The sequence below is a fragment of the Bos indicus genome, chromosome 3 (assembly GCF_029378745.1).
Source record: "Bos indicus isolate NIAB-ARS_2022 breed Sahiwal x Tharparkar chromosome 3, NIAB-ARS_B.indTharparkar_mat_pri_1.0, whole genome shotgun sequence".
In the NCBI taxonomy this organism is placed as follows: domain Eukaryota; kingdom Metazoa; phylum Chordata; class Mammalia; order Artiodactyla; family Bovidae; genus Bos; species Bos indicus.
In genome coordinates this window covers 108,150,133-108,178,072 of record NC_091762.1, presented here as the reverse complement: position 1 = coordinate 108,178,072, position 27,940 = coordinate 108,150,133, and the positions used below count along the sequence as shown (strand labels likewise).

The following is a 27,940-nucleotide window of genomic DNA, read 5'->3' as shown; positions in this document are numbered from 1 at the left end:
GCCTGTGAAAACCATGATGGCCTCTGTACTTGGAGGGACAACTCTCTCCCGAGACTGAGTGGGGCAGAGCTCTGGGTGTCTCCAGGAACCTGCAGCATCGAAAAAGTCATCCCGAGGCCCAAACCTGCCAGAGACAGCCAACTTGGGGGCCTGGGAACCCCTCTCTGGGCACCCAAGATTCTGTCGGCTGGAGCCAAGGCCTCTCACAGACCTGGGCTTCGACAGCTTCCCCGGCAGGAGGGAGTCATACACATACCCTCGCTAGGGACACAACTTTCTCGCCGGGCAAGCAATTGTGCCTTCAAGCTTTGTCTCCACGAAGAGTAAGATAAACCTCATGTGGTTTCTCCTAAGATGGGAAAAGAACCGCATCTACGGAGGAAACAGGAAGAGCTGTTTTTATTAGTATTTTTAAGAGGAGTTGTTTTAAAGGACAAAGGATCTTCGCTGGGACACAGATAGTCAGGGGCTTTGGCTCTGGAACCCAGAGCTGCCTTCACCATCCTGACTCTGGGGAAGCGGGGGACGCTGTGCTGAAGGCTCGACAGGGGGATGTCTGAGCATGGCTGCTTCTCTTCCCCAGGTCATGAGTGCACGGCCCTGGAGTCTTCCATAGGCAGAGGCAACCACTCCCTGAGGAGTGTGGGGTTCCCTTGGTGACCCAGCCCTGGAGAGGAGATGCCAGGGCTTTCTGGTGGCACAGATGTTCTTGCCCTTGCTCCTCCCTGAGAGAAGTTGGGGCAGGTCGTTTGCCTGTAGAGAAGGAGTACTGGCTTTGCTCAAACACGTGGGAGTCCCTCCCCAGGCCATTTAACTCCTGCAGGACCCCGTCTGAGCTGCTAGGGCTCTTAGTGGATCCAGGCAGGTTCAGGTACCATTTGTTTGCAGGTGGAACGCCAGCTGGGGTGATCTGGTGGGACCTGACTCGCTTCCACCTGCCCCAAGACCTGGAATGATGAAGTTGGCCTGGGCTCCACCCAGGAAGTGCAAAGTGAAGCCAAAGTCAGGGGTGGGTGTGTGTGTTGGGGGGAATGTAAATACAGAGATACCTGGCTGGTGGGCCAGGTAGAGAGAGGCAGGCTTCTTCCTTGGCTCAGAAGAGCAGTTGAGTTGTGCCTGAGGAATGTTGATCCGAATTCGGTGCGGTGTCTGCAGTGTCTTATGCCCTGGTCAGATCCCAGGACAGTCTGTTTATGGGAGGGGGATATGAGGCGGCTTTATCTTCCCTAACTTCACTCATCTGAGGCAAGGGCCCAACTGGTGCCCAAGTAACAAGCTGCCCCAATACTGGCCTAGAAGAAGGTCTGTGTGGTCACCTTCCTCCAAGATAGTGATGTCAGACTTTGGGGGAGGCAAGCCAGGGTATCCCATCACATCACCCATGAACCAACCCAGCCCTAGTAGTAAGGAGGACAGGACACAGCCCTGGGGTACATGTTTATGTGAGTAATAAAATATTTACTATAACATAAATATAAAGGGAACTTCCCAGTCTACATTATTATTACTTTTTTTTTTTTTTTGCAATAAGGATACAAAGAGAATGCACCAAAACATTGTTCCAAAAAATAATAAAAATAAAATAACAAAATTTAAATTCAAACGGTAACAGAACAAGAAATGGAGAAGGGGGAAGCTCCAAACACATCCAGAAAATAAATAGAGATGGATCAGAAATCTGGAAATCATATTAAAATATCTTTTTCGGATTAGTGAGTGTACAAAATCCTTCAGGATAGGGAGGGAGGGCAACCCGGAAAACCAAAAATAAAAACCAAGCACAAAATGTTTCTTTCTCCCCGCCAGTGTGTACATATCCTACATATTTACATGGTTCCCACCTCACCCCAAACTTGGGGAATTTCTCTCCAGGCCTCCCCCAGCATCCCGCGTCCTAGGGGGCTGGAAAGGGAGCGGATTCAGGCAGAAGGTTCTCAGGGAACGGCTTATTTCTACAGCTGGTTAAAAAATATCTCCAACTTTTCCAAGTTTCGTTTGTTTGTGGCCAGGAGGGCAGGGCCCCGCGGGGAGCCAGGGCCCTGCTTCTTGCTGGTCGGTCAACGGCGGGGCAGAAGCCCCTTCCCATCCGCGTGTGCGTGGGAGCGCAGATTCCTCCAGCGTGGCCGGGAACCGAGCAGAAGCTCGGGTAAAACGAAACGAAAAATGAACACTCGAATTTTTTTTTTGTTAGTTTTTTTTTTTGTTTGTTTTGCCTTTTTTTTTTTTTTTTTTGAGGGGTAAGATAGGGAAGGTAAGGGGAAAAATAAATTAGGCTAGATTAAAGCTTTGGCTATTTCCTGCTTTTATACACAGACGCGGCTCTCGCGGCCTCCCCTCCGGGGCCCCGATAAATACAGTATACAGCGATTTAAATTAAGGGCGCGGGCGGAGTTAGAAGGACCCCAGGAGCCGAGAGGCTCCATGAATAAATAAAAACTGTAAAAAACCAAGCCCGGAAGAAGGGTAAGGGGGATGGGGCGCATCCTTATGGGAGAGAAGAGGCGTGGAGCGAATAAGGTGACAGTTCCCCACCCGCGACCCGCAGGCTCGGGGATCCGCGCGGGGAAGAGGGATGGGGAGTGCCTCTCTTCGTCCTCTCTCCCGGGGAATCCCTAACCCCGTACCGCGTTACCTGTCGCTGTGGGGAGGCCGCTGCCGGGATCCGGCCCCGAACAGCCCGAGGGGGCAGGGGCGGGGGTCGCCGAGGGGTTGGGGGCAGGGAGCAGGCGGCGGGCAGGATGCCCAGGGTGAGTTGGCGCGTTCCGGATCTTCGCTCCTCTCTCTCGGGGCTCGGGCGACGCAGCCTGTCGGCCGTCTTCGCCGCTCGCAGGAGAGGGTGGTCCGGGTGTTTGGTTTTATTCGAAAGTTTGGGCTTTTTGTAAAATCCAAAGCAACCGAACAAAAAAGAGTTCAGGCCGCGCGGCGCCTCGCCGCGCACCGGCGGGGGGCCCGGCCCGCGGGGTCACTGCACGGAGCCCGGCAGTGTGTGGTGGTGGTGGTGGTGCAGAGCGGCCGGCGGGGGCGGCGGGGGCGCCGAGGGCGGCGACGCGCTGCCCCCGCCGGGCCCCAGCTCGCCGGGGGCGTAAACGTCGTCCATGGGCGGGTGGCCGGCGCCGGCAGCCGGGGTCATGCGCTTCTCCTTCTGCCGCCGGTTGCAGAACCAGACCCGCACCACCTCCTTCTCCAGCTGCAGGCTGTCGGCCAAGCCTGTGATCTCGTGCGCCGAGGGCTTGGGGCACTTGAGAAAGTGGCTCTCGAGCGCGCCTTTGACCCCCACCTCGATGGACGTGCGCTTCTTGCGCTTGCGGCCCTGCGCCGCGATCTTGTCCAGGTTGGTGGGGCTGCCGCTGGACGAGTCGGTCTCCTCCAGCCACTTGTTGAGCAGCGGCTTGAGCTTGCACATGTTCTTGAAGCTCAGCTGCAGGGCCTCGAAGCGGCAGATGGTGGTCTGCGAGAACACGTTACCGTACAGCGTGCCCAGCGCCAGCCCCACGTCGGCCTGCGTGAAGCCCAGCTTGATGCGCCGCTGCTTGAACTGCTTGGCGAACTGCTCCAGGTCGTCCGAGCTGGGCGCGTCCTCGTCCGAGTGCTCGCCCACCGACGAGCCACCGCCGCCCGCCCCCGGGTGCAGGTGCGCCGCCGCCGCGTGCAGGCCGCCAGCGTGTGCATGTCCGTGTGCGTGTCCGTGGGCGCCCAGGTGCGGCGGAGGCGACGGCTCCAGCTGCGCCTCGTGGCCGTCCTCGTGCAGCGCGTGGTGCAGGCCCGGCCCCGCACCGCCACCGCCCGCCGCCAGCATCCCGGCCAGGCCGCCGCCGCCGCCCCCGGGGTAGGCCGCCTGCGCGTACAACCCCAGCGGTTGGGGCTGGTGGCCCCCGCCGGCCCCTGGCGACGGAGACATGGCGGGGCCCAAGTGATGTGCCGTGCCGCCCTGCGCCCATGCCGCGCCCGCGTGGGCCGCCCCCTGGTGCACCAGGCGCGCGTGGAAACCGCCGCCTCCGCCACCGTCGTCGGCTCGGCCGGTGCCGCCGCCTCCCGCCTTGCCGTGTTCCAGGTGCGGGCCGCCGGTCCAGTCGCCGCCGCCGCCTCCTCCCGTGGGTAACCACTGGGGGTGCGCTAGGCCCACTGGGTGGCCCGCGCCCGCGCCCAGCCACTCGTGGTGCATCAGCTTCTGCACTTCGCGGTACGCGGCCCCCGCGTGCAACCGCTCGGCGGCCGCAGCCGCTGCCGCTGCTGCCGCGGCATCCGGGTGCATAAGCGGTCCTGTGCCCCCGGCTCCGCCGCCGGGGCCCCGCGGCAAGTACTGCGCGGTGGTGGCCATGCCGCCCCGCGCCCCGCGCCGCGCCGCGCCGCCGCTCCTCTCCGTCTGCGGGCCCCGCCGCCGCGCTCCGCCGGCTTAAAGCCGGGACCCGCTCGGCGCTCCGGAGCCCCACCCCACCCGCCGCCCATTGGCTGCCCGCGGAGCCGCCTCCCGCCCCCCCGCGGCCCCGGCCCCCGCCCCCCGCGCCCGCCTGCCTCCCGGCCGGGCCGCCCAGAGCTCGCCATTGGGCCTCACTTCCGGGGTCCCGAGCGCCGGCCATGCTGATTGGCCGCTGGGGCTTCATTCACAGCCCCCCTACAGTCCGCGTACACACTCACGCCCCGGGGGCGCGGCCGCCACGTGGGGAGTGGCGCGGGGGTGGTACTGGGACCGCACCCCCTCTCGTCCTGGCTGCGTGGGCCCGCTTTCCCCGGTCTCTGGAGACTCCGAGCCCGGCGGGTCCCACGCTCCACGCGAGCAGAATTCCCGCAGGTCTCCCGCCCGGGTGGCCAGAGGCGGTGGCGGGGATGGCGGGCTCCGGGAGGCGCTCCGGCTCCGAGAAGCCGCTTAGCCCCGCGCTCCTCCCTCCGCAGTGCCGCCGCCGGCGGGCCGGGATTCCCGCGGGTCTCGGCGGCCGCGAGCTGCAGGCGGCGCGGGTCCCCGGCTCGGTTGGTCACCTTGCCCGCCTCGCCTCCCACGGCTTCCAGCGGGCGCGGAGCTCTCCTCTGCGCGCCTCCCCGGCCCGTCTCGGTTTCCCTTCTTCGTCCTCTAGACCATCCAGCGCAACTCCGTCGACCTCCGCGGCCCTGAGAGAGCATCCGGCGCGGGCAGAGGCGTACCGGCCCGACCTCACGCCTCTCATGGACTCTTCTCCAGGGTACCGTGGCCCAGGTGAGTACCGCGCGGGTGGCTCTGCGCCGAAACGGTCGGCGGCAGCGATGCTGTGGGGGAGACCGGAGTTCCAGTAACCAGGCCGATTCCGAGGTTCCTGAGTGAGAGGACCTCGAGGTGGAGACTGGCTCCGGGGAAATGCCGCTGACAGGGCTGGTGGACAAACAGGGCCCACGGATATCTGACCCACGCCACTGCCGCCTTCTCACTCCTTCTCCTTCCTGCCTGCATGGCTCATTGGCCTGGGTCATGGCAGGGTCACGCCTGGGGGGAAACTTGCTCTAGGTGAGGAGCCGCGTGGACTTGGGGAAGGGCACTGGCACCTCAGAAATCTGGAGTGCAGGCCGGGAGCTGTCCAGCTTTGCAGGGAACCCTGGGCTGGAGTTTAACCCACTTGCTTGGGGCTGCTGAAAAGGGCACTGGGATTGAAGAGGCCTTCCTTGTTGGCAAGGCTGGGGTATCTCCTCATCCCCCAGGTCTTTGAGGGCTCCCTGAAGGATCTTTAGTGGACTTAGGCCTCAGCATCAGCTCTTCCGTGACACGTTGGCTGGGGGTTGTGTGGAATGAGCTGAGCCTCCACTCTTCCCATGCTGAGGCTTGTCTCGGAGTCTTCCAGCTGCCAGTTCACCTCTATTCTGTCACTGACCTTGCCTCCAGTGGATTCATAGATTCCAGGGCCCCAGGGCCCCAGACTGCAGGACCAGGCTGGGGGCCCAGCTAGGGCCCTACTGGCGGGTCAGGACAGTGGAATAAAAGCTTCAGTGTGTGAAGGATGATGGGGGCTCAGGTGGCAGCTGCAGAGGGGGTGACTGGGACAGAGTCAACAGTGACAGGGGCACAGATGTGCTTATCCAGGCCTGGAATGCCCCAGGACTAGCCTCTGGCTAGCCTGCAAGGGAGAGTGGCCTTTGGCCACTGTCCTGAGCAAGCTGCTTAGGTCCCATCTCTATTGCAAGAGCTGTGATGGAGCTGTGTGTCTGAACCTGGCTAAAAATGCTGGGCTTTCCTGGACTCTGGCCCAGGAAGTTGTCGCCTTGCAGCATCCCAGGACTTCCTGACCTCTCTCCCAGGCCCAGGAGTTAGGACGACACCTGGGAATTCGTAGTGAAGTCCCCTTTCACTCCGGTGCTAACCAGGACGCTGTGACATTGAGGCTTAGGCTTCCAACCTGGACCTGCCACTATCTTCCTGGGCAAGAATAACTTCCTGGTTTGTTCTTTTACCTGTAGATTGGGACTATCAGTACCATAGGCAGCCCACCTGTCTCACTAAGGTAAGTCATAGAGTGGTACAAGACAGTGGGAGGGAGTAGGACTCAGAAAGGGCTTTTACTCTTGTTGTTTCTATTGTTAGCACCCAGTGAAGGAAGAGGTTACTCCCACTATCTAACTAAATCGCCATTCCCTCATCTGCAGAGTGGGGATGTGGAGGTTCGGATACTATGACCTCTTTGGTAACCTACCTTCCAGCTCTGATGGTCTGAGTCTATGAACCTGTCTCAGTTTCTGTTGGAGGAAGGGAAATGTCTGGACAGTGGACAGATGTTGTTTGGAATGGTCACCATGAGCAATGGATGTTTTAACGAATAAATGCTTTTCATTCATGATGTTACCTGCTACTCTCAGCCCCAGGAGAGAGCACTAGAATTGTTCTCCCATTGCACAGATGAAGGAACTGAGGCCTGTTCAAGGGCTCAGAACAAGCCTCACCCTGTGGAGAATGATGGGGAAGTCCCACTCCCCATGGCTCCCCATCGTTCTCCCCAGGCTGCGGAAGGGGAAGTTTCCTGTGGAGGCAGTGACTTTGGCCTTCACAGCAGAGAAAGCTTACTGCCCTACCTCTGGCCAGCTGGTGCTCCTGAAGGCAAATTCCCAAGTCTGTGCTGAATTGAGGGGTGGCTGCAGCAAAACCAGACTCCTAAGCAAGTTACCAGCTTGTCGGCTAGCAAATCTAGTCGCAATCGCATTAATCCTTTTAACAGCCCTGCTCTTTGCTTTGCCTTTGGAGCCTCAGTTTCTTCGTATAAAAACAAGGACAGAAATGCCTACTTCTCAGGTTTGTTTTGGAGCTACAAGGATGAAACAAAGCATGTAATTTAGATGCCCTCTTAGTATGAGATGTTGTCCTGGGTTAACAGCAGTGTGAAGTAGGAAAGGATAACATTTCTTTCTCTGCTTTCAAAGTTTTAGATCCTCTACAATGATATGCGTTTGGTCTTGAGTCACAATTTTCTTGTATTTGAGAGTTAAGTTTTTCCTAGGAAGTCTCAGTATTCTGTTTGCTCTTTTTTTCTTTTTAAAGATATTTTTTGATGTGGACCACTTTTAACATCTGTATTGAATTTGTTACAATGTTGTTTCTGTTTTTTTTTGTTTTTGTTTTGGCCTCGAGGCATGTGTGATCTTAGCTCCCTAACCAGGGATCAAACCTGTACCCCCTGTATTGGAAGGTGAAGTCTTAACCACTGGATTGATAGGGAAGTCCCATGCCCTTTGCTCTTGCTCTTCGAGATTCTATGCAGGACACTGAGGGCGATGACATGGCTAGTGGCAGAGATACCCACTACAGAGCATCCCCTCTCTCTAGGAGTCCTGCCCTCGTAGACCACAGAGAAAACCTGGAAGATGGAAGTCAGATACCCACCTGACCCGTGCAGACACAGAGTGGTTTAGGCATGTGAACAGATGTGCATTCACACACACAAAAATACACATAACATGCAGATACACACATGAAATTTAGCCTGAGGACAGACATACAGATTCATAATAGGAACACATGGACTCACATCATTAGGTCAGATATTCAAAGTCACACAAATCAACTGCTGCTGCTGCTAAGTCACTTTAGTCGTGTCCGACTCTGTGCGACCCCATAGACGGCAGCCCACCAGGCTCCCCCGTCCCTGGGATTCTCCAGGCAAGAACACTGGAGTGGGTTGCCATTTCCTTCTCCAATGCAGGAAAGTGAAAAGTGAAAGTGAAGTCACTCAGTCGTGTCTGACTCTTAGCGACCCCATGGACTGCAGCCTACTAGGCTCTTCCATCCATGGGATTTTCCAGGCAAGAGTACTGGAGTGGGGTGCCATTGCTTTCTCCAACACAAACCAACACACGATGATAAATACAGACACGTGTCTCAACATTTGCAGAGTCCACACCGAGGCTGAAGTCAGCTCAAGCAGGCATTCTCCTTCAGCCTACTGGACCCAGACCTATAGGAGACCTACAGGCCCCTGGGGTGACAAGCACGGAGGCTGTCAGCTGGCATGCCAGTTCACACAAATGGGCACACCCTCTTGTATTCACAAATGTGAGCATGCACTCTCCCACCCCATGCACAGATACAGAGAAGGCCCACCCCATGCATCACATAGACACCTACACCCTGTAGGAACTAACCCATCTACACAAGGGATCAGAAAGCCCAGGATGGGGCCGTGCCTAGCCCAGAGCTTAGCCCATGCAATTCAGCGGCCCCATTCATTTGAAGGAAGCAGGAAAGCCCTTTCTTTTCATATGTTTTTTTTTTTTTTTCCCCCACTCTCCTTGTCTGTGGAGGGCAGCTCCCAGCCAGGCCGCCGCCAGCCTCAGAAGCTCCCTGGCCTCCCTCCCCAGCGGGGGCCCCTGCCCAGCCTGCCCCCAGGCCAGGAGCTGCCTGGGCTTTCCCAGAATGGCGAGGCCTCCTCCAGGCCCTGGAGTGTGACCGAGCGCCTGCTCATTTGACACAGGTCAGCGAGCCTCCAGCAGATGGGGCCCTCGCTGTGGGGGGTCTCTGAGCCGGAGGGGCTGCAGTGGGGAGGCTCTGTGGGGATGAACTGCAGCTACACAAGCCCCCATATCCTCTCTCCGAAAAGTCTCAAGTCAGAGACACAAACCCCACAATCTACATTCACACTCCCGCCTGAGAGATTCGGAGGCGGCCTGTAGAATATGACCATACTCGCCATCAGCAAGCAGCAGGGCAGCCGCACACGCACTATAATATTCTAGATGCACATCCCAGACAGGCGAGCATGCACAATGGTGCACTGAATGAGGTTTGGGAGGGAGGAAGAGGGGGCAGCTGGGTCCAGCTGCTTTCCCGCTTTGGTCTCTGGGCTCCTGCCATTATGTCTTGTTGCAATGGGTCAGTGGGTCCTCGGAGTCCAGGGGAGCCCTGAGAGCAGATGCAGCCACAGACCTAAGGCTTTTTCTTCTTCTTCTTTTTAAAATATTTATTTATATTTATTTATTTGACCGTATTGGGTTTTGGCTGGGGCATGCAAACTCTTAGTTGTGGCATGTGGGATCTAGTTCCCCATCCAGGGATCAAAGCTGAGCCCCTTGTATTGGGAGTGTGGAGTCCTAGCCACTGGACCACCAGGGGAGTCCCCAAGGCCTTTTCAATATTGGAGGAAAAGGGGCTCCGGACACTCTACCTGGATCCCTCGCAAGTCAGGAATGCTGAGTGGAGGTAAAGAGAGGAGAGATTAGGTTTGTAGGGAGGGCTTCTGGGAGGAGCTCATGTCCTAGGATGCCCTCCTGTGTGCATGGGCTTGAAGTCTTTGTCCAAGGCAGGCTGAGTGGGAAGGGGGGCAAAATGGGGGAAGGCTGCTTCCGTTCCCTTCTCAGCCCACCAATCTTTCCCTTATGCTCCAGATCCTATGTTTTCAGTGTCAAGGAGCCCTAGGTTCCATCTTAACTCAGACCTGCCTGATGACACCAATCTCAGCTCTCCTGATCTCTGTGAACCTCAGTGTCCTCATCTGTAAGATGGGCAGGACAGTCTCCACTGGGTTCTTGTGGAGGCGGGATGAGATCACTGCCTGGATGGAAACTTGGAAAGGGAGAGCGTGGCTTGGTTTTCCTGCCTGGCTGCCAGGGGTGAGTAAGAGGCTGTGAGAGCAGGAGCAGAACCTGCCTGTTCCCTCAACCAGTTCTTGCTAAGGGGTGTCAGGAGCGACCACGCCCACACCCTGCTTGTTCTGGGCTGGAACGTGTTTCTGACTGGAAGCGTCTGGCAGGGTCCCGGCTGTCTCAGATTCCCGCCTGCCTGCGTGCTCAGTCGCTTCAGTCGTGTCTGACTCTTTGTGACCCCATGGACTGTAGCATACCAGGCTCCTCTGTCCATGGGATGTTCCAGGCAAGAATGATGGGAGTGTGTTGCCATACCCTCCTCCTGGGGAATCTTCCCGACCCAGGGATTGAACCTGAGTCTCTTATGTCTCCTGCGTTGGCAGGGGGGTTCTTTACCACTAGTGCCACCTAGGAAGCCCAGCCTGGGTAGGTACATCCACTTCCTCCCTGCAGGTTGGTGCCAGCTAGACGGATTCATAGCACTCCCCACTATCAAGAGATCCTTCCCACATGGGATGGGATCACTCTATTCTGAGCTCTCAAACCCCCTCCTCTCTCCCTCTGAACTCAGCCCCTCCAGGTGTCTTCCTCTTTTGTCCTTCCTGTGCTCCTGAGAGTCGCGTATAGGGGACCAGAATATAGGAGAGGCGCGGCTGCCTTTGGCAGAGGAGAATGAGGCATCCTTCATCTCACCTATTAAGTTTCCCTATTTCTCAGTCTTGGGGACGGGAAAGAAGGATGAAAGGTGAGATATCTTTTAGGAATGAACCTTTCCTTGTGTTTTTTCCCTTGCCTCAGCCTTCTAGGTCGATGGGTGGGGGTGAGGGTCCTCCCAGTGCATCAGTAGGATATTCAAATTAGGGGTGGTCAATTGCTCTTGAAATTTACTTTCATTTTTAGCAGAATGGCAGCCTCTGAGCTGGTGTTAATGCCCACAATCCGGTTATGCAGAACACGCTCTCTGCAAATCGGTAAATCATTAGCAGGGATTAATCACTCTGAAAGGCTGGGGCTGGGTTTGAGTTTCTCTCTCTCTCACTTTTTTTTTTTTTTTTTTTTAACACACTTTTTATCTGGATGGCTGCAAAATTCACCACCACAGGGTGGGGTGGGAGCAACGAGTGATAATTTAAGTTCTTGTCATCATTGTTAGACAAGGGATGTGCCTTCCTGGGCTTGGTGTTGCCTCTGGCCGGCTGAGCGTGGGGGTGGGCAGCTCGAGTAGTCTGGAAGGGAGGGAGCTGGAAGGGAGTTCCTTGTGTCTGTGTGCCTTAGGGTGTTTACAGCAGTGAGCTGGGGGCTTGGTGTGCTTGTATAGGTTGGCAGCTGCAGGTTAGCATGCCTGCACGAATTCCTGTTTGTATTTTACAGATGTGCGTAAGTATTTCTGTGCTTGTGTTAGGGTGTTTGTGCTTGGTTTGTGTTAATATGTGTGCATTAGTGTTTGCGGTTGTTTCAGACAGTGCTTGCCATTGACAGTGCTTGCAAAGACCACACCTCACCTTCCTTAGTCTCCAGGAGGCTCTTGAGGGGGAGGAGGTAGAGCTGGAGGGAGGTCCTGACTTCCCCGGGGGGGGGCGTGGCTTATGCTTTATTTACATATGCATGAGCTGCTGCTTCTAGGAACTCCCCTTCAGAATAGACTGAGTCTAGTGGGGGAGCCCCTTATGGCAGATGGGGAGATGGGGAGGTCAGGGTCTCACTGTAACCCCTCTCATTTCTGTACCTCAAGTCTAGTGGCTTGGATTGGGAAAGCTGTAACTTCTGCAAAGCTGCAGTTAACAAAGCTCTGTCTCCTGATGGGAGCGGCATGGCAGTGATGGGATAGTTCTTTTCTCTTCCTAGTCTGCAATGCCCCTATGAGGGCTCTTGGGGAAAGAAGGGCATTCTTCTAGCCAGGACCAAGCTGATGAATGGGACTCACTCTCACTTAATGTCCACACTTCCTAATTTCTGTCTTCGTCTCTAGCTTAGTGCAACTTTGGAGCAGTAGTTACTTTCAAATGACTCAGAAACGGCATTTCTAGGGCGTTGGTCAGGGTACATGAGTATGGAGATGAGGTCACAGGACTTCCCCCCTCCAGTCCCAGAGTGTGGGGTTTGAGGTAAGACTAAGTGGGCTTAGTCTTTACATTAGCTCTGATCCCCACCTAGTCCCCTTTGTACAGAGTCATCTCGGTGGCCCGGGTTCCGTTGTCTACCATGCCACAGATGGCGCAGATGCTCTGTGCTCTTGTCCATGTGCCTCCTTCATTGCCCCACCGAATGTGCCTTCTTTCCCTCCGTGCAGCAGGCCAGCTTGGAGTCAGGGGGAAAGACAGAATAATACAGCTCTTTGGCTGTGCAAGTTGGGAGGGCCTGGAGAGAGCTGGCTGGGTTCAGTGCTGGCCTTCCTCAACTTTCTCAAGAGTAGCAGGTGGAGGGTGGCAGTGGCAAAGGAGAATTTAGGAATTATATTTTCCCAGGGACCTCTTAGCATCTTTATATATCTCTGGTGGCAGACATCTGTCTGAGCTTAGGGTAGCATCTGCCTGGGCTGGAGACAACATCTGTTTGAGGCTGGAACACCTGGCTGAGCCCAGAACATTATCTGGCCCCAGGAAAGCTTTCGTCTGGGCCCAGGACATGTATCTGAACCTGGCACAGCATCTGTCTGGGCCTGGTGCAACATCCTCCTGGCCTGGGGGCAATGTCTGTTTGAGTCCTGGACATCTGTCTGACTTGGGGATGTCTGCTAAGCCCAGAACAATACCTGTCTGAGCCTGGGGGTGGACTTGTCATTGCAGATAAAATCACCCTGGAGTCTCAACTTTGGTTTGTGGCTGAGAACAGAATATATGCCAGATTCACGTCCCTGCTCTCATTTCGGCCAGGAAAGGGCTCTTCTGTAGAGTGCCTCAGTTTACCTCCATCTGTAGGCCCATTGGCCTGCTAGCTCTGGGCACCTCAAGGGACAGCCATAGCCTACACCCCCGGAGCTCCAGGAAACCAAAGTTAAAAGAATAAGGGGGAGTGGATAGGTGATAAAATCTAGCTACTGTGCAAGTTGGGAGGGCCTGGCCTAGGACCATTCTTCCTTCCTCCAGTCCCTTTGTTGAATCAAACCAGAGAGCCCCCCCAAGACACACTCGGACATGTCACTTGCCTCCCGAGAAGCTGTTCCTTGCTCCCCATTGTGTATAGTATCCAACCCAAAGCCCCCTCTGGCCCTCTCCCTGCCTCTCCTCTGAACCAGCAGCATGGAGCTTCTTTCCCACAAACACATCAGGTCCTGATGGTTCCTTACCTGTGTGCACACAGCTCCCTCTCCTTGGAATGCCTTTCTCTCTGCCCCCTCCCCTGTCCTCCCATCACACCCTTCAGGTCCTAGTTCAAGGGGCGCCTGCTCTGGGGTTTCTTTTCACTCCCTCTCTAGACCAAGCCACAACTTCTGCCCTGCTTCCATGCTGTATTGTGAAGACTACCTCTGTGTTAGCATTTGTGGGCTGGCATGCCATTGCCATTGCCCTTTGTAGATCTGTCTCTCCTGGCAGTACTGTGAGCTCTGAGGAGCAGCTGGCTCTGGTTCGTGTCTGTCTCCCCAGCACCCAGCCCAATTCCTGGTCTCTGGCGGTGCCAGTAAGAAAGACCTGTCAGACGATGACATGGTTATGCTTCTGTCATCTCATTCCATTCTCTGTCTGTGACCTGGATGAAGATTCGAAGCTGACAGGAGCAGTGATGGCCAGGGAGCAGCAATGAATAGAGACCTATGACCTGTCTGAGGGCTCTGGGCATGGGACCCCATCTAAGTCAAGGCACACTTGGCCTAGCTTGTTGGAGAAGTTTCAGGTTTCCTGGGCTTACTGATCCTGCCAGAGAGGGGAAGTCACATAAAGTATTGTTACTATAAACACCATGTCCAGAGCAGACTGCTCTCCCTGACCATTTTTGGAGAAGAGTCTCTGAGGTCAGAGGCTGAGTAGGGAGGCATGCAGAACCATGAGGAGGTAGCTAGGAAATGGGTGCTCCCAGGACAGGGTCTCTGCCTTGGTGGCTTTTATTCCACCAAACAGAAGTAGCTTTCTTGTTTTTGCTGCTGGTGAAAGCCATGCAAACTCATTTGTCAAAATTCTTGGCCTCAGAAATATACGAAACAGAAAGTGGAGGGCCTCTGTTCATCCCTCTACCTCCCCTCTGTTAACTGCTCCTCAAGGCTATATCTTTCCAGAACTTGTTTGCATGGACACACAGTATTTAATAAAATTGCTGAGATTTATTGAGTGCTACCCTGTGCTGTGCTTCTGCCTGGGTTTCCACCTTGCATCCTCACCAAAGCACTCTGAATTAGGTGCAACTCTAATTCTCATTTTACAAACGAAGAAACTAAGAGATATTAACATTAATAGTAGCCCATGTACATTGGGTGCTTGCTAGGTAGGCGCCAGCTACCATTCTAAGTGCTGTGCATGCTATCTCGTTGAATGCCTATAGTATGTAGAATGCCTGGCATGTAGTAGGCAATCAATAAATGGGGGTTGATGCTTCTGACTTGAAAGTTCGAGAATCTCAGATGATACATCTAGAGTTGTTCAGTGGACCCCTAGATGGGAGGGCTCTTGTCCCAAATCTCTTGAGTTGCAGGCAGCCTCTGCTGTGTCTGGAGATGCTGACTCAGCAGTGAAAGATGTAAATTCCTACCTTGGTTTGCATTTGATTTACACATATTTATTTATGAGTGTCTTTGATTAATGTCAAAGTGCCTCGGAGACTTTTCTGCCAGGCTTCAGGGCCCTGCAGAGGGCATGGGTCAGTGTGGACCGGCTGCAGGTTCTGAACGTGCCTGTCTGGGGGGCTGTTGGATGGGGTGAAGGTGACACCTGGGGACAGGTGGATGGCAGCCTGGGGTCTGAGTAGGTAGGCTGGGGCTTAAGATTCTGGAATGGGTGGTTTGGGCAGCTGGTGTGAGTGGGGCTGTTTGTCAGCATAAGGCAGGATCCAGCTAAGGGGCTGGGGCAGAGTCAGAGTGCCAGGCACTGGGGTGGGTGACTGGTGGCCCTTTAGGTGGCCACGGTCCTAGATAAGCCAGGCAACCAGTCAGGCTTTCTGGGTAGGAACTCATATGCTAGGAGTCCTAGGAAATGGATGTGGGGCTCAGATTAGGACACCTGGTCTAACCTGGTGAGGCCTTCTAAAACAAAGCAGAAATCATTAAGAAGAATGAAATAATGCCATTTGCAGCAACCTGGATGGACCTAGAGATTGTCATACTGAGTGAAGTAAGTCAGACAGAGAAGGAGAAATATACTATGACATCCCTAATATGGGAATATAAAAGGAAATGTTACAAATGCTGTTACTTATAAGACAGAAAGAGACACACAGATTTAGAGAATGAGCTTACAGTGGCCTGGGGGAAGGATGGAGGGAAGGGATAGTTAGGGAGTTTGGGATGGACATGTACACACTGCTATATTTAAAATGCATAGCCGAAAAGGACTATAGCACCGGGAATTCTGCTCCATGTTATGTGGCAGCCTGGATGGGAGGGGAGTTTGGGGGACAATGGATACTGTATATTTATGGCTGAGTCCCTTCACTGTTCACTCGAAACTGTCACAACATTGTTTGTTAATGGGCTATACCCCAGTACAAAATAAAAAGTTAAAAAGAAAAAATAAAACAAGGCAGAAGCTTAGAGGCAGGAAGGAGCCTCCCTCCAGAGGTGTTCTGCCTGGTGCTGTCCAGGGCAGGGATCCCCTGCTTGGATGCTTTGGGACAGGGCGCACTTTTCACAATCAAGGCCTTGGGAAAATCTGCTCACTAGCAGGAATAGTCTGTGTGTGCCGGTGGTGCCCAGCCCTGTGCCTGGCACCATGGGGAAGGCCAGTCCCAGCCTGCAAACCTTGGCAGAGAAGCTGGTGAGATAAGGCGGGAAGGGCAGGGCCCTGGCCTTGATTGAAGGCTGCATGCACTTTTATCCATTATCTCCTTTGATCGTCAGCAGGATCAAAGGCAGTGACTGTCTTATCTCTACATTACTGAGGAGGAAGCAGAGACTCAGAGAGCTGCAGTGACTTGCCCAAGGTCACACCATGAGTGAAGGAGCTCAGATTTGAACCCAGTTCTGTTTCATTCTATAGTCTGGGCACGTAGTTTATTCTGCTTCAGCCATGTATACAATAAGGATCATACCCACCTTGCTTGATTGTTGTGAAGGTTAGATGAGCTCAAGTATGTAGGGAGCATAGCACAGTGGCTGGCAAACAGTAAGTGCTCAATAAAAGTTTTTTTCCTTAAGTAATAGAGCTAGGATTTTAAATTGTGGTCCAGTGGACTCTACTGTTTGCCTGGTACTATGGTTCTTGCCAAGGCTGGTTGGAAGGGGGCTGGTTGGGAACACAGCAGAACTCTGTTGTGGGTTGTGTGAGCTCTTATTGTGCGTGGACGCTGCTGGCCACCTGCATATGGGAGGGGCCACCTGCCAGCCAGAGCCCCTGCCAGCTCTAGTCCTAACCCTGGGTAGGGTGGGGACTCTGAAGTTGTATAGTTGGAATTGCCTGAATTTGTGTGTGTGTGTATGTGTGTGTATGTGTGTGTGTGTGTGTGTGTGTGTCTGTATTCTCGGTGAGGGTCCTTGACTGGGAAAGGAAAGACAACTTTGAGAGCTCTATTGGCAGGCAGAGGTCAGGGCCCTTTCTCATTTCCAGTGGCAGAGATGAATCAAGTGAGGGAGGGAACCCTCAGGTGAGGATATGAGGAAAGTCACTGACAGAGGAAATAGCAAGTGCAAAGGCTCTGGGGTTAGAATGGGCTTAATGTGTATCTTCCCCAGTAGTTATGGAGACAGTATTGACTTATATCTTCTCGTGTTTGGGGTGGAGGAGCTAGGTGGGAGCAGGGTTCCTTCATTCATTCGTATATTAATTCAGCAACTATTTAGTGCTCATTTTGTGCCAGGCACTATCCTACGTGCCGATGGCTAACATTTATTGAGCCCTTACTATATGTCTAAGCACTTTAGTATGTTATTTCATGTATTTTTTACGCAACACAAGGAATCCTGGGGAGATAGTTGGGTTTCCTTTGATTCCTTCAGACTCTTCCCACCTCCTAACCACCTCAGGCACCAGTGTCTGCCACTTAGACAGGGCAGGATCTGCACAATGGGTGAGGCAGGGTGGTCCTGAGAACGTCATGGCTCTGGAGTCTTACATGTCCTGGCTAGGCCCTGCCCAGGATCAGGCCCTGAGCCTCCTGGAAGCCACCCAGTAGAGGGTGGGGTGCCCACATTAATCCCATCCAACCAGGCCTGCCTCAGAACTTCCTCTCCCTGGGGCTCCCAGTCACATCTTCCCTGTATCCCCTCCATCACTTAGATCCTGGCCCCCTGGTAGCTCCCTGCATAGCTAAGCCCTGTCTTCTGGGCTCTGCCCAGGGAGCCAAGTTATGGCTTGGCATATCGGCTCTTGGCAGGGAGAAAAGAAGGCTCTGTACTTGTTTTCTGGTGGGACTGTCCTGAGGCACTCCCTGTGCTTCACTAACACTGATGGAGGTCGCAGGGATGGTGTTCACCTGGCCTGGCTCCCTCTGTCCCGTTCCCAGGTGGTGAGCACACAGGCCTCAGCCAGGGCGGGCTTCTCAGGTTCTGACCATCCATCTCTGTATGTGACCTGGGCTCTTCAACATCTCCTACAGGAAAAGGAACAGAGAAGAGGAAATGGAAAAGTTGCTCAAAATTCAGAGGCCAAGGAAGGAGTCTGGTGGATAAAGAAACCTGGGGAAGAAGGCTTTTTGGATAGCACAAAGGAAAAGGAAGATCTTGTTCTGATGGGCTATACTAACTTGGAAGTCATGACTCCATCTGTCTTCCCATCCACCCAACCATCTGTCTATCATCCATTCTTCCACTTGTCTATTCATTCACCCATCCATCCACCTGCTAGATCACCTGTCCATCCCCCAGTCCATCAATCCCTCCATCCCCCAACCTACCCACCCATCCATCCATTCATGCATGCCGCAGACCATCCATCCATCCCCCAACCCACCCATCCATCCATCCATCCATCCATCCCCTAGTCCATCCATCCATCCATCCATCTATCCATCCATCCATCTGTCCATCCCTCAGCCTACCCATGCATCCATGCATCCACTGACTGAATGCCTAACACAGCCACCGTTCAGTTATGTTTACTGAGTGTGTATGTTGGAGAGCTGGTCAGTGTTTGTACTTTTGTGACCCTTTTGTTTATGTAATTCCTTTCCCCACCTGGTTCTTACAGAAGTTCCTTGAGAACTCAGGGTCCCTATCCCTATAGAGCCAAGAGGAAGGGTTCTGTCTTGGCTGTGGGGTTGTCAGCAGCTGCCTGGCTTGGATACCCTGGGGGACTAGGGTCGTGGGGAATCTTGCATGCTGCTCCCACCCCTGCTGGGCTGGGCCTGTGACCCTCACTGTGACCCAGCTTGGAGGATGCCCTGCTGCTCCAGGGGCAGGGACTCACCGCCTGGCAGCCTGCCTGCACTGCTGCAGGGGCTGTTGGCCTCTTGCCAGCACCTAGCTTTTGGAACGGTCAAGTTGTGTGGCTTCGGAGTCTCTCCACGCTTCTGTTGCTGCTGTAATAAACAAGCAGGCTGGGACTTAAGGCAGGAACTGGGTCGGGGATGGCTGCCCTGCTGGCAAGAGGTGGAGCCTCATGGGGCTCAGAGGAGTGGGTGGGCGAACATTGAACTGAGCTACTGCTGTGGGCTGGAGAGTTCAGGCTACTCTTCCCTGCCCTCCTCCCTGCCCAGACCAGACCTGTGGGGCAGCTCTGAGCAGCCCCGGTAGGAGGTGAAACTGAAGGAGGAGGGGCTTAGACAAAGACCCATATTCAAGACAAAGAGACATGGAGAGGCTGAGGGTTATAGAGATGAGGCTTCAGAGAGAGAGAGAGAGAGAGAGGGAGGGAGAGACTGAGACTCAGAAAGACTCAAAGGCCCTGACGAGGAGGGTTGGGGGAGGGAGTCCAAGGCAAGAGGAGAAAGCGGTGGGCCGAGGGGAATAGCTCTTCCAGAGGCAGGAAGTATGGAGCTTAATAACAGCCCCCCTCTATGTGGATAGCACCCCACAGTGAACAAAACTTTTCCACTTGCTTAAGCTCATTCAAGATTCACAATAGCCTGACTGAGATGGGCTTGGAGTCCTCCAAGGATGGGGGCAGGGATGTGCCCCGTTGTGGGAGCGGCAAGGGAAGAGGGAGCTGCAAAACTGGAACTGGAACCCGAGGACTGGCTGTGAGATGGGTCCTACAGAGTGGGCAGTGAGGGGTTTGGAGACAGAGTCCCCGGCTGGGCCTGGGTCCCTCCAGCAACTGAGTCTTTGTCAGCTGTGCTCAGAGGCCCTGGTTGGTGCTGCACCCTCCTGGTGCTGGGCATTGCTGCTCCTCTTCCCATGAGAAAGAAGTGTTGCTAGTCAGGAGGCCTCCCTCTTGGTCCCCTTTCTCCTGTCTCCCCTGGCTGCCTGGCTGTAGTGTAGGAGTGTGGGCTGTTGATGGCTTCCAGCTGAATCCAAGTCCGGGAATTGCCTTTGGTGGAAGAGGGGCACTTTGCCCCAAATTAGCCCCCTCCCTGGGGGCAGCCTGCCTCCAATGGCTGGTCTGTTGGCTGCGGGGTGTGCAAAGGCCCCTGATGTCCCTGTCGGGTTGGCTGTGATTGCACTGCGCTCAGTTTCTCCCTTTGTCCAGTGCTGCTTCCTTCTCTTGCAGTTGTCATAAGCGTCTTCTCCCATAAACATCCTTTATGCAAATCTCATAGTCTCAGAGCATTTCCAGGGAGTCTGACCCGTGACACGAACTCCAGCCATTGGGCACCACCTGGGCTCAGCTCAGCTCCCCTCCCAGGGATCCTTGTTTGCTTCCTAATCCGCATCTCCACCCAGCTCTCAGTCCCTCCTGCACCTGGCAATGCCTCCTACCTTGTCTTCTTGCTTTTGCTTCTGCTGCTCTAGAGCGGGGCTGCCCAGTACTGTAATCTCAGGCAGCTAGTTGGGCGCTTAAATTGTAACTCATCTGAATTGAGATGAGCTAGCTGCGAGTATAAAATACACACTGGATTTTGAAGACTTGGTATGAAAAAAAAAGAATGTAAACCATCTAATAATCTTTCAGTGTAGATGTCATATTGAGAGGATAATAATTGGATGAAATAAAATGTATTGTTAAAATTAATTTCACCTTCTTTACCTTTTAAAAATGTTTATTTTTATTTGTTTATTTGGCTGTGCTGGGTCTCAGTTGCAGCATGTGGGATATTTAGCTGTGCCATGTGGCATCTATTTCCCTGACCAGGGATGGAACCCAGGCCCCTGCATTGGGAGCCCAGAGTCTTAACTGTTGGATCACCAGGGGAGTCCCTGTTTCTTTACTTTTTGATGTGGCTATTAGAAACTTTTAAATCATATATGTGGCTTCCATTCTGCTGCATGGTCTGTTATTCCATGGCAGCCTGAAGGATCCTTTAAAATCTGGGTTGAACCATGTCCCCCCTCCATTCACAGCCCTTTAAATGCTCCCATCTTACACAGGCCAAAATCTGCCTGACTTACCCTCTTCTTCCTTGCAGATCTTCCCTCCTGCCATCCTCTCCCATATTCCCTTGCTCCAGCCACACTGCCTACACCAGCTACCCTTTTACTCCTTCAACTCATTTCAGGGCCTTTGCACTTCCTGTTCCCTCTGCCAGGAGTGATTTCCCACCTCTTCACGTGCTCAAACTCCTCCTCCCAAGGCGGTCTTTTCTGTCTACCCTGGCTAAAACAGCTGCCTCCCTCTCTAACGTCTGGGGCAGAGCATTTTCCCTTGTGCAGCATCACATTGTCTACTTGATTGTTTACATTGTGATTGTTCCCCAGTTTGAATGTAAGCTTCATAAAGCTTGGTTTGTCTTAGTCTGACAGACTTGGTTTGTCTTACTTACCAAAATATTCCTGTGTCTGGAACTGGGCCTGTGATAGACTAGACGGTCGATGAGTATTGGTCAAGTGATTGAAATTTACAAATGACAAAACTGATCCACGAAGATGAACTCGTGCCCAAAGCCACACAGCCAGGCAGGCACAGAGGAGGGAATAGCTCAAGGCTGAGGCCCAGGCTCTGTCCACTACAGGTACTGCCTGAAGCCTTTCCTTCCTCTTGGTCCCATCACATGGGAAGACAGGCACTGCCTGGGAGAGAGGGGATCTGGCTGCAGAGAGGCAGCAGACTCTATTTTTCTGGCATCTTTGATTTTCTGAGTCCTGGAGACTTCCAGGACTCAGACTTGCAGTGCCTGAGTGCACAGGCGCTCAGCTGCCAGTTTGTCCTTCCCGCCGCTGTGCACTCGGATTCCCCAGTTCAAGGAAGGCCCTTGGATCATGGTGGAGGGGAACAGGGAAACTATAGGGGAATAGGGGTATGGTCTTCCCAGGGGGCAGAAAGACTGTCTGCATGATGCTGAGTGTGGGGCATAGGGAGGAGGTCACGGCTGTGAGCAAGGAGACTCAGATGTGAGAAGATAGCAGCAGGGAGAGAGAAGAGCCCTGAAAACCGCAGGGCTCAGAGAAAGTGCAGGGGGACAGTCAGAGGACCAGATCTAGGGGGTGCACAGGCAAGGGGTAAGTTAGACTTGGGCCTGGTTGAGTTTGAGGTGCCTGTGAGGCGTCAGCATAGAGATGCCCTGGGGGCAATTGGATTCCCGGCTGTGGAGGGCAGTTTGCTCCAGGGAAGGAGGTTGGGGGTTATTGGCAAAGAGAGAGGTAAATCTGTGGGAGTGGGAGAAGGCCCAGGGGAGTGTGTGGCATGAGAGGAGGTGAGTATCGAGAACAGAACTGGGGACCCTTGCTTTAGAAGGCCATTTAGGGAAAACGAGCTGGAAAGGAACCTCAGAGGGACCAAAGGAGGCAGAAGGGGAATCAGACAACTGCTACCGAAACCTCAAGGGGGCTCCTTAAGTATTTACAGAATGAGTGAATGTGTGCATGAGTGTGGTGGGAAGGACTGGATGTTCCCCCGGCACTGGGCCCACTGATTCTCTGCTGAAGACCCACAGTCAAGGCTCCTTCTCCCTCCCAGGGACATTCTGGCTCTTACCTCTCTCCTGCCTTCTGGTCACCCCTTCCCCAGGGAGCCAGGATGGGATTACTGTCTCTGCATCAAACTAGGGAAACTGAGGCAGAGAGGACCAGAACCACAGAGGCATTCTGTGTCTCAGTGCACGTGTATGCTGGGGGCAGGACATTTCCAGACAGGGGACTCCCAGAGGAGTGGGGTGTTTTGGGGGTCTTCTGAAATTCACCTTTGGTCTGTGATTCCTTGCCCTGTAATTATGAAAACCCCACTGACACTTGGAAGGCTCTTGAGATCACCTGGTTCAACACTCTCATTTTATAGATGGAAAGACTGAAGCCCAGGAAAGGAAGAAGCCCGCCGAAGTTCAGAGTCACTGAAATAATAAGACCCAACTATCCTTTTTTTTTTTTTTGGCTGAGCATGGGCTTTCTCTAGTTGCAGTGAGCACAGGCTACTCTTCACTGTGGGGCATGGGCTTCTCATTGCGGTGGCTTCTCTTGTTGCAGGGCACAGGCTCGAGGGTGCACGGGCCTTAGTTGCAGCACGCAGGCTCAGTAGTTGCGGTGCATGGGCTTAGTTGCCCTGCAGCATGTAGAATCTTCCTGGACCAGGAATCAAACCCATGTTCCCCGCATTGACAGGGGATTACTAACCACTGGATCCCCACTAGGGAAGTCCCCCCAACTACCATTTGTTGAACACCCACTATGTAAGCCAGGGGGTTCCCATCTATTTTTTTGTTGTTCCCTCTCTTTCCTTTGTAGTCTCTGATTTTGCAGGTGAAGTATCAGAAGTTCAGAGGGGTGAAGTGATTTGTCTGAAGTCACATAGTAGGTGGGCATAGGCCGGGATTTAGACTTGGATCTGTTTGGTCACCGGACCTTGGGTTGTTCCTCTACCCTCTGTAGTCTCCCAGATCCCAGGACCTGGGACTCCTGCATTCAGGCTAGAAGATTTTCTCTACTGGTTGCAGCTTTGCCAGACCCAGGCAGCAGCTCAGGGAAATGACGTTCAGCAGCACAGAGGGAGCACCAGCCTTGAGTGTCCACCATGCTCAAAGCAAATGAGAGAAGGAAGAGAGGGCCCCCCCAACCCACCCCTGCCCTGCCACTCAGCCAGGCAGCCTGGCTTTCTCCCTCCCTGGGGCTGGAGCTGCCTCTCCGCCTCTGCCTGCCTGATCGGGGCAGAGCAGCTTCATGTATTATTAATAGCACTGCCAGCCTTCCTGTTTTCACGCTGATAACCTGCTGGGGAGGGCGGGTGGGAGGGAGGGAGCAAGGTGGCAAACCCTGGAGCTTCCAGGGCCCCTCCCCCCGCAGTGGAACTGCTCTGCGGGGGCTGGCCCAGCCCCAAGTCTCTGAAGTTGGTTTCTCGAACTTCCCCATCCGAGCCCACAGGAGGGGACCTGGGCCTCTGAAGGGAATTTACGTGGGAGGTTGGAACGCGTGCCTCTGGGCAGGGCCCTGTCCCTCATTTCCCCAGGGATATACCAAGGGCTCAAATCACCTTGGCCTCCCTAGAGGCACATGTGTCCATAGCCAAGTGGCCCTGGGACTCAGGGCTGAGGATTCAGGGGTGTGTTGAGTGTGTGAGTTTGTGAGCGTGAGAGTGTGTATGTGTGTGTGTGTGTGTGAGAGAGAGAGAGAGCGCAACATTGGCTCCCAAGATTCCTAGGAACACATGAACCTCAGGCCACATCTGAGCTGGTCTCTTCCTGCCCTCCATCCCTATGCCTAACCTTTTCCCTTCTAGGGCCCAATTTGAGGGCCAAGGGCAGGGAACAGATAGAGCCAGCCCTGTCAGGGGTCAGGGTGGGGTATGTCCTCTGAGCCAACCTGCAGGCTGGAGGTCACTCCTATGGGCCTGCTGGTGTTTCTCTTTCAATGTCTCATTCAGTGACATCACCTTGGTAGTTTAAAATGAGGTGGGAGTATCTACCCCACAGAAATCAGCAGATACTGCAGATCAGGGTCCCCCACCCCTAGAGCCAGTTGTTAGGCAGTTATTAAGCTCTGCTCCGAGATGGGTATGGAAGGCTCTGCTCTGAACTTGAATGCACCTGCACTCTGCCTTTAACCGCTGCCCAGCCTGCTCCTTGGAATTCTTTACTCTTCCCCTTTGTCTGTTAATTTTCAATAACAATAAATAAAAGCAGTAATAATAATGGCTAACCTTTGAAGTGAGTGAAGCATTAGTTGCTCAGCCCAACTCTTTGCGACCCTGTGGACTATAATTCCTGGGCTCCTCTGTGCATGGGATTCTTCAGGCAAGAATACTGGAGTGGGTTGCCATGCTCTCCTCCAGGGGATCTTCCTGACCCAGGGATGGAACCCACATCTCCTGCATTGCAGGCAGACTCTTTACCATCTGAGTCGCCAGCTGCTGTGTGCTTATAACTGTTTGGTCAGTGTGAAGAGCTTTGCAAATTTAATTCATTTCATCTTCACAGCCATCCAATGAGTAGACATTGCATATATTTTTCCTTTATTTCTCACTTAAATATTTAGTTTTATTTATTTATTTGTTTGGCTGTGCCAGGTCTTAGTTTCATCATGAGGGATATCGTTCCCTGACTAGGGATGGAGCCTGGGCCCCCTGCACTGGGAGTGCAGTCTTAGTCACTGGACCGTCAGAGAAGCCCCTATATTTTTTCTTTTTTTAATTTATTGAATTATAGTTGATGTATAATATTATGTGAGTTATAGGTGTACAATATAGTGGTTCACAACTTTTGAAAGTTATGCTCCATTTATAGTTATATTAAAATACTGGTTATATTCCCTGTGTTGTATAATATATCCTCGTAGCTTATTTTATACATAACAGTTTGTTCCTTTTAATCCCCTACCCCTGCTGTGCCCCTTCCTCCTTCCCTCTCCCCACTGGTAACCACAAGTTTGTTCTCTATATCTAAGTCTGATTCTTTTTTGTTATATTCACTCGCTTGTTTTATATTTTAGACTCCCCATATAAGTGATGCCATCCAGTATTTGTTTCTCTGTCTGATTTATTTCGTTTAGCATAATGCCCTCCAAGTCCATCCATGTTTGCTGCAAATGGCAAAATTTCATTCTCTTTTATGGCTGAGTAGGGAGGGTGGGTATTCTGTATTTATATTCTGTAAATATATACACATATTTTTTGGCTGCTTTCGGGATCTTAGTTTCCTGGCCAGGGATGGAGCTGGGTTCCTCGGCAATGAAAGCATGGAGTCCTACCCACTGGAGCAACAGAGAGTTCCCTATAAATCCCTCCATCCTGGGAGAGGGACGGCTGTGCAGGAGAAGCAGGGGAGGGTTCCACTTTCTACAGTGCAAAACAGTCTCACAGCCCTTGTCTGGGCCCTTGGCTTCTTGTGCAGCACGGAGTTGCCTCAGTTTCCCTTCCAGACTCCTACCAGACTCCTCTCCTATTCTGATCGTACATCCTGCCTGAGGGGCACTGCTGGCCTGGAATGGCACCCTCCTTCTCTTTGGGATTCTGCTGTCCTTTTTGCCTCAGGGAATACTTATTCCAAGGTCAGATTCATTAGATGCTAACCACTGGACCAGACATTCCTGAGGCTTCTGCTTTCCAGCCACTGCCCTTTGTGTTCCTGAAGTCCAGCCTCCAGGCAAAGCCTGCTCGAGAGCAATACAGCTGTCTCCCCAAAGAGAGTGAGAGTTTCAGGGTCTGGAGAGCCTGGTGGTACAGGAATGAGGTAGCAAAGGAAGGCACAGCATGGCAGGGGTGCGGTGTGTGTGAGTTCAGTGGGCCGGAGGGGTGCTGCAGGGGTCTCCTACCCATCTAGAGTCCAGGACCACTGAATGGGGGTGGTGCCAGGGCAGGTGATGTCTGGGTTGGGAGTGTGTGGACTGGATTTATTTGTCCAATGCCACACCCCACCCCAGAGCCCTAAGTGCTCAGCATCGTAAATAAAACCCACCTAATAAATCTCCCCTGTAAATTTTCTGCGTAGAATTTCATTACTCGTCTCGTTTCCAGTCATTAGGTTTTAGTCCAATTTGGAGTTGTCCCGATGGCTGTGTAAATCATGCCTGCACTCTGGGGAGTGCGAACTCCAGGGAAAAATCATGCCTGGGCCTGCGGGGGTGACAGCTCGAGCCTGAAGACCTGGACTCTGAGTTGTCGCCTGTGGCGTGTCAGCTGTTGGTGGCAAGCGCCTGTTCTTCCCCTTGCCCTGGAAAAGGGAAAGGTGCTAACATGAATTGAGCACTTTATGTATGCCAGGATCTTTATATATATCCCCCCCTTTTTTTTAGTATTTATTTATTTGACTGCATTGGCTCTTAGTGGCATGTAGGATCTTTCCTTGCATGGCATGGGCTCTTTAGTTGAGGCACGTGGGCTTAGTAGTTGTGGTGTGTGGGCTTAGTTGCTTCGAGGCAGGTGGGATCTCAGTTCTCTGACCAGAGATTGAACCTGCATCCCTTGCATTGCAAGGTGGATTCTTAACCACTAGACCATCAGAGAAGCCCCTATACACATCATGTTAAATCCTCATATAAGCCCTGCAAAGTATGAATTACTGTCTCTATCTTAAAGAATGGGATGGAAGCTTGGAGAGGGTAAGTTGCTTGTACGAGATACACAGCTCAGCTGGTGTGTACCTTGATAGTCTGGTTAGGGCCCAGGTTTATCCGACTCCTGGGATTTCTTTGGAGGGAATGATGCTGAAGCTGAAACTCCAGTACTTTGGCCACCTCATGCAAAGGGTTAACTCATTGGAAAAGACTCTGATGCTGGGAGGGATTGGGGGCAGGAGGAGAAGGGAACGACAGAGGATGAGATGGCTGGATGGCATCACCGACTCTATGGACGTGAGTCTGAGTGAACTCCGGGAGTTGGTGATGGACAGGGAGGCCTGGCGTGCTGTGATTCGTGGGGTCGCAAGGAGTCGGACATGACTGAGTGACCGAACTGAACTGAGAGCCATTGCACCTGCTGCCTCCCAGCTTCATGGATGGAGGGGCTTATGAAGAGTTTAGCACAATGCCACCACTTCCAGGAAGCGTTCCTCCGTTACTAGCGGGAGTCTGTCTTTCCATCATCTGTTTCCCCCGTATGAACTCTGAACCACTTTGGGAGCTTTTGTCACCTCCAGTGGCCTTCCATGACCCTTCATCTGCTGTGCTGTCACATGGCTCCCTGGGCCTTTCATTCACAGTCTTTTGTACTCCTTTGCTTTCATTTCTGTGACTGCTGGGTTATTGTCTTTCCTCCTGTTAAAAATTATTGTATTTATTTATGGTCTTCCCAAGTGGCGCTAGGGGTAAAGAACCCACCTGCCAATGCAGAAGATGTAAGAGATATGGGTTCGAGATCCCTGGTTTGGGAAGACTTTCTGGAGGAGGAAATGGCAACCCACTCCAGTATACTTGCCTGGAAAATTCCATGGACAGAGGAGCCTGGTGGACTACAGTCCATGGGTTGCAAGGAGTCAGACACGACTGAGCACCATGCATTTATTTATGGTTGTGCTGGTTCTTGGCTGCTTCACGCAGGCTTTCTCTAGTTGTGGCGAGTGAGGGCTACTTTTCGTTGCGGTGGCTTCTCTTGTGGGGTGTAGGGCGTGTGGACTTCAGTAGTTGTGGCTCAAGGGCCGTAGAGCTCAGACTCGGTAGTTGGGGCACGGTTTTAGTTGTTCCACAGCATGTGAGATCTTCCCAGGCCAAGGACTGAACTGGTGTCCCTTGCATTGCAAGGCAAATTCTTAACCACTGGACCACCAGGGAAGCCCTTTCGTCCCTTTAAAAACACAAGTTCGATGGAGGTAGCAGCCGCATCTGCTTGGCTTACAGTGCATTTCCAACATCCAGTATAGTGTTCAGCATGTAATAGGTGAG

General features: G+C 53.3%; 2 protein-coding genes across 2 annotated transcripts in view; one reads left to right on the top strand and one right to left on the bottom strand.

The window, feature by feature from the left end:
• Positions 1-380: 380 nt before the first annotated feature.
• POU3F1 (POU class 3 homeobox 1) lies at positions 381-4,348 on the bottom strand. The gene has a single exon (XM_070786820.1). The coding sequence runs from the start codon at positions 4,316-4,318 to the stop codon at positions 2,963-2,965; it is 1,356 nt and encodes a 451-aa protein (XP_070642921.1). The 5' UTR covers positions 4,319-4,348; the 3' UTR covers positions 381-2,962.
• A 227-nt stretch (positions 4,349-4,575) lies between these two features.
• LOC139180362 (uncharacterized) overlaps positions 4,576-27,940 on the top strand; it is a 49,946-nt gene continuing 26,581 nt past the window's right edge. The window contains exon 1 of the mRNA XM_070781969.1: positions 4,576-5,188. Coding sequence (XP_070638070.1) covers positions 4,576-5,188 — 613 coding nt within the window. The remainder of the gene's footprint in view (positions 5,189-27,940) is intronic.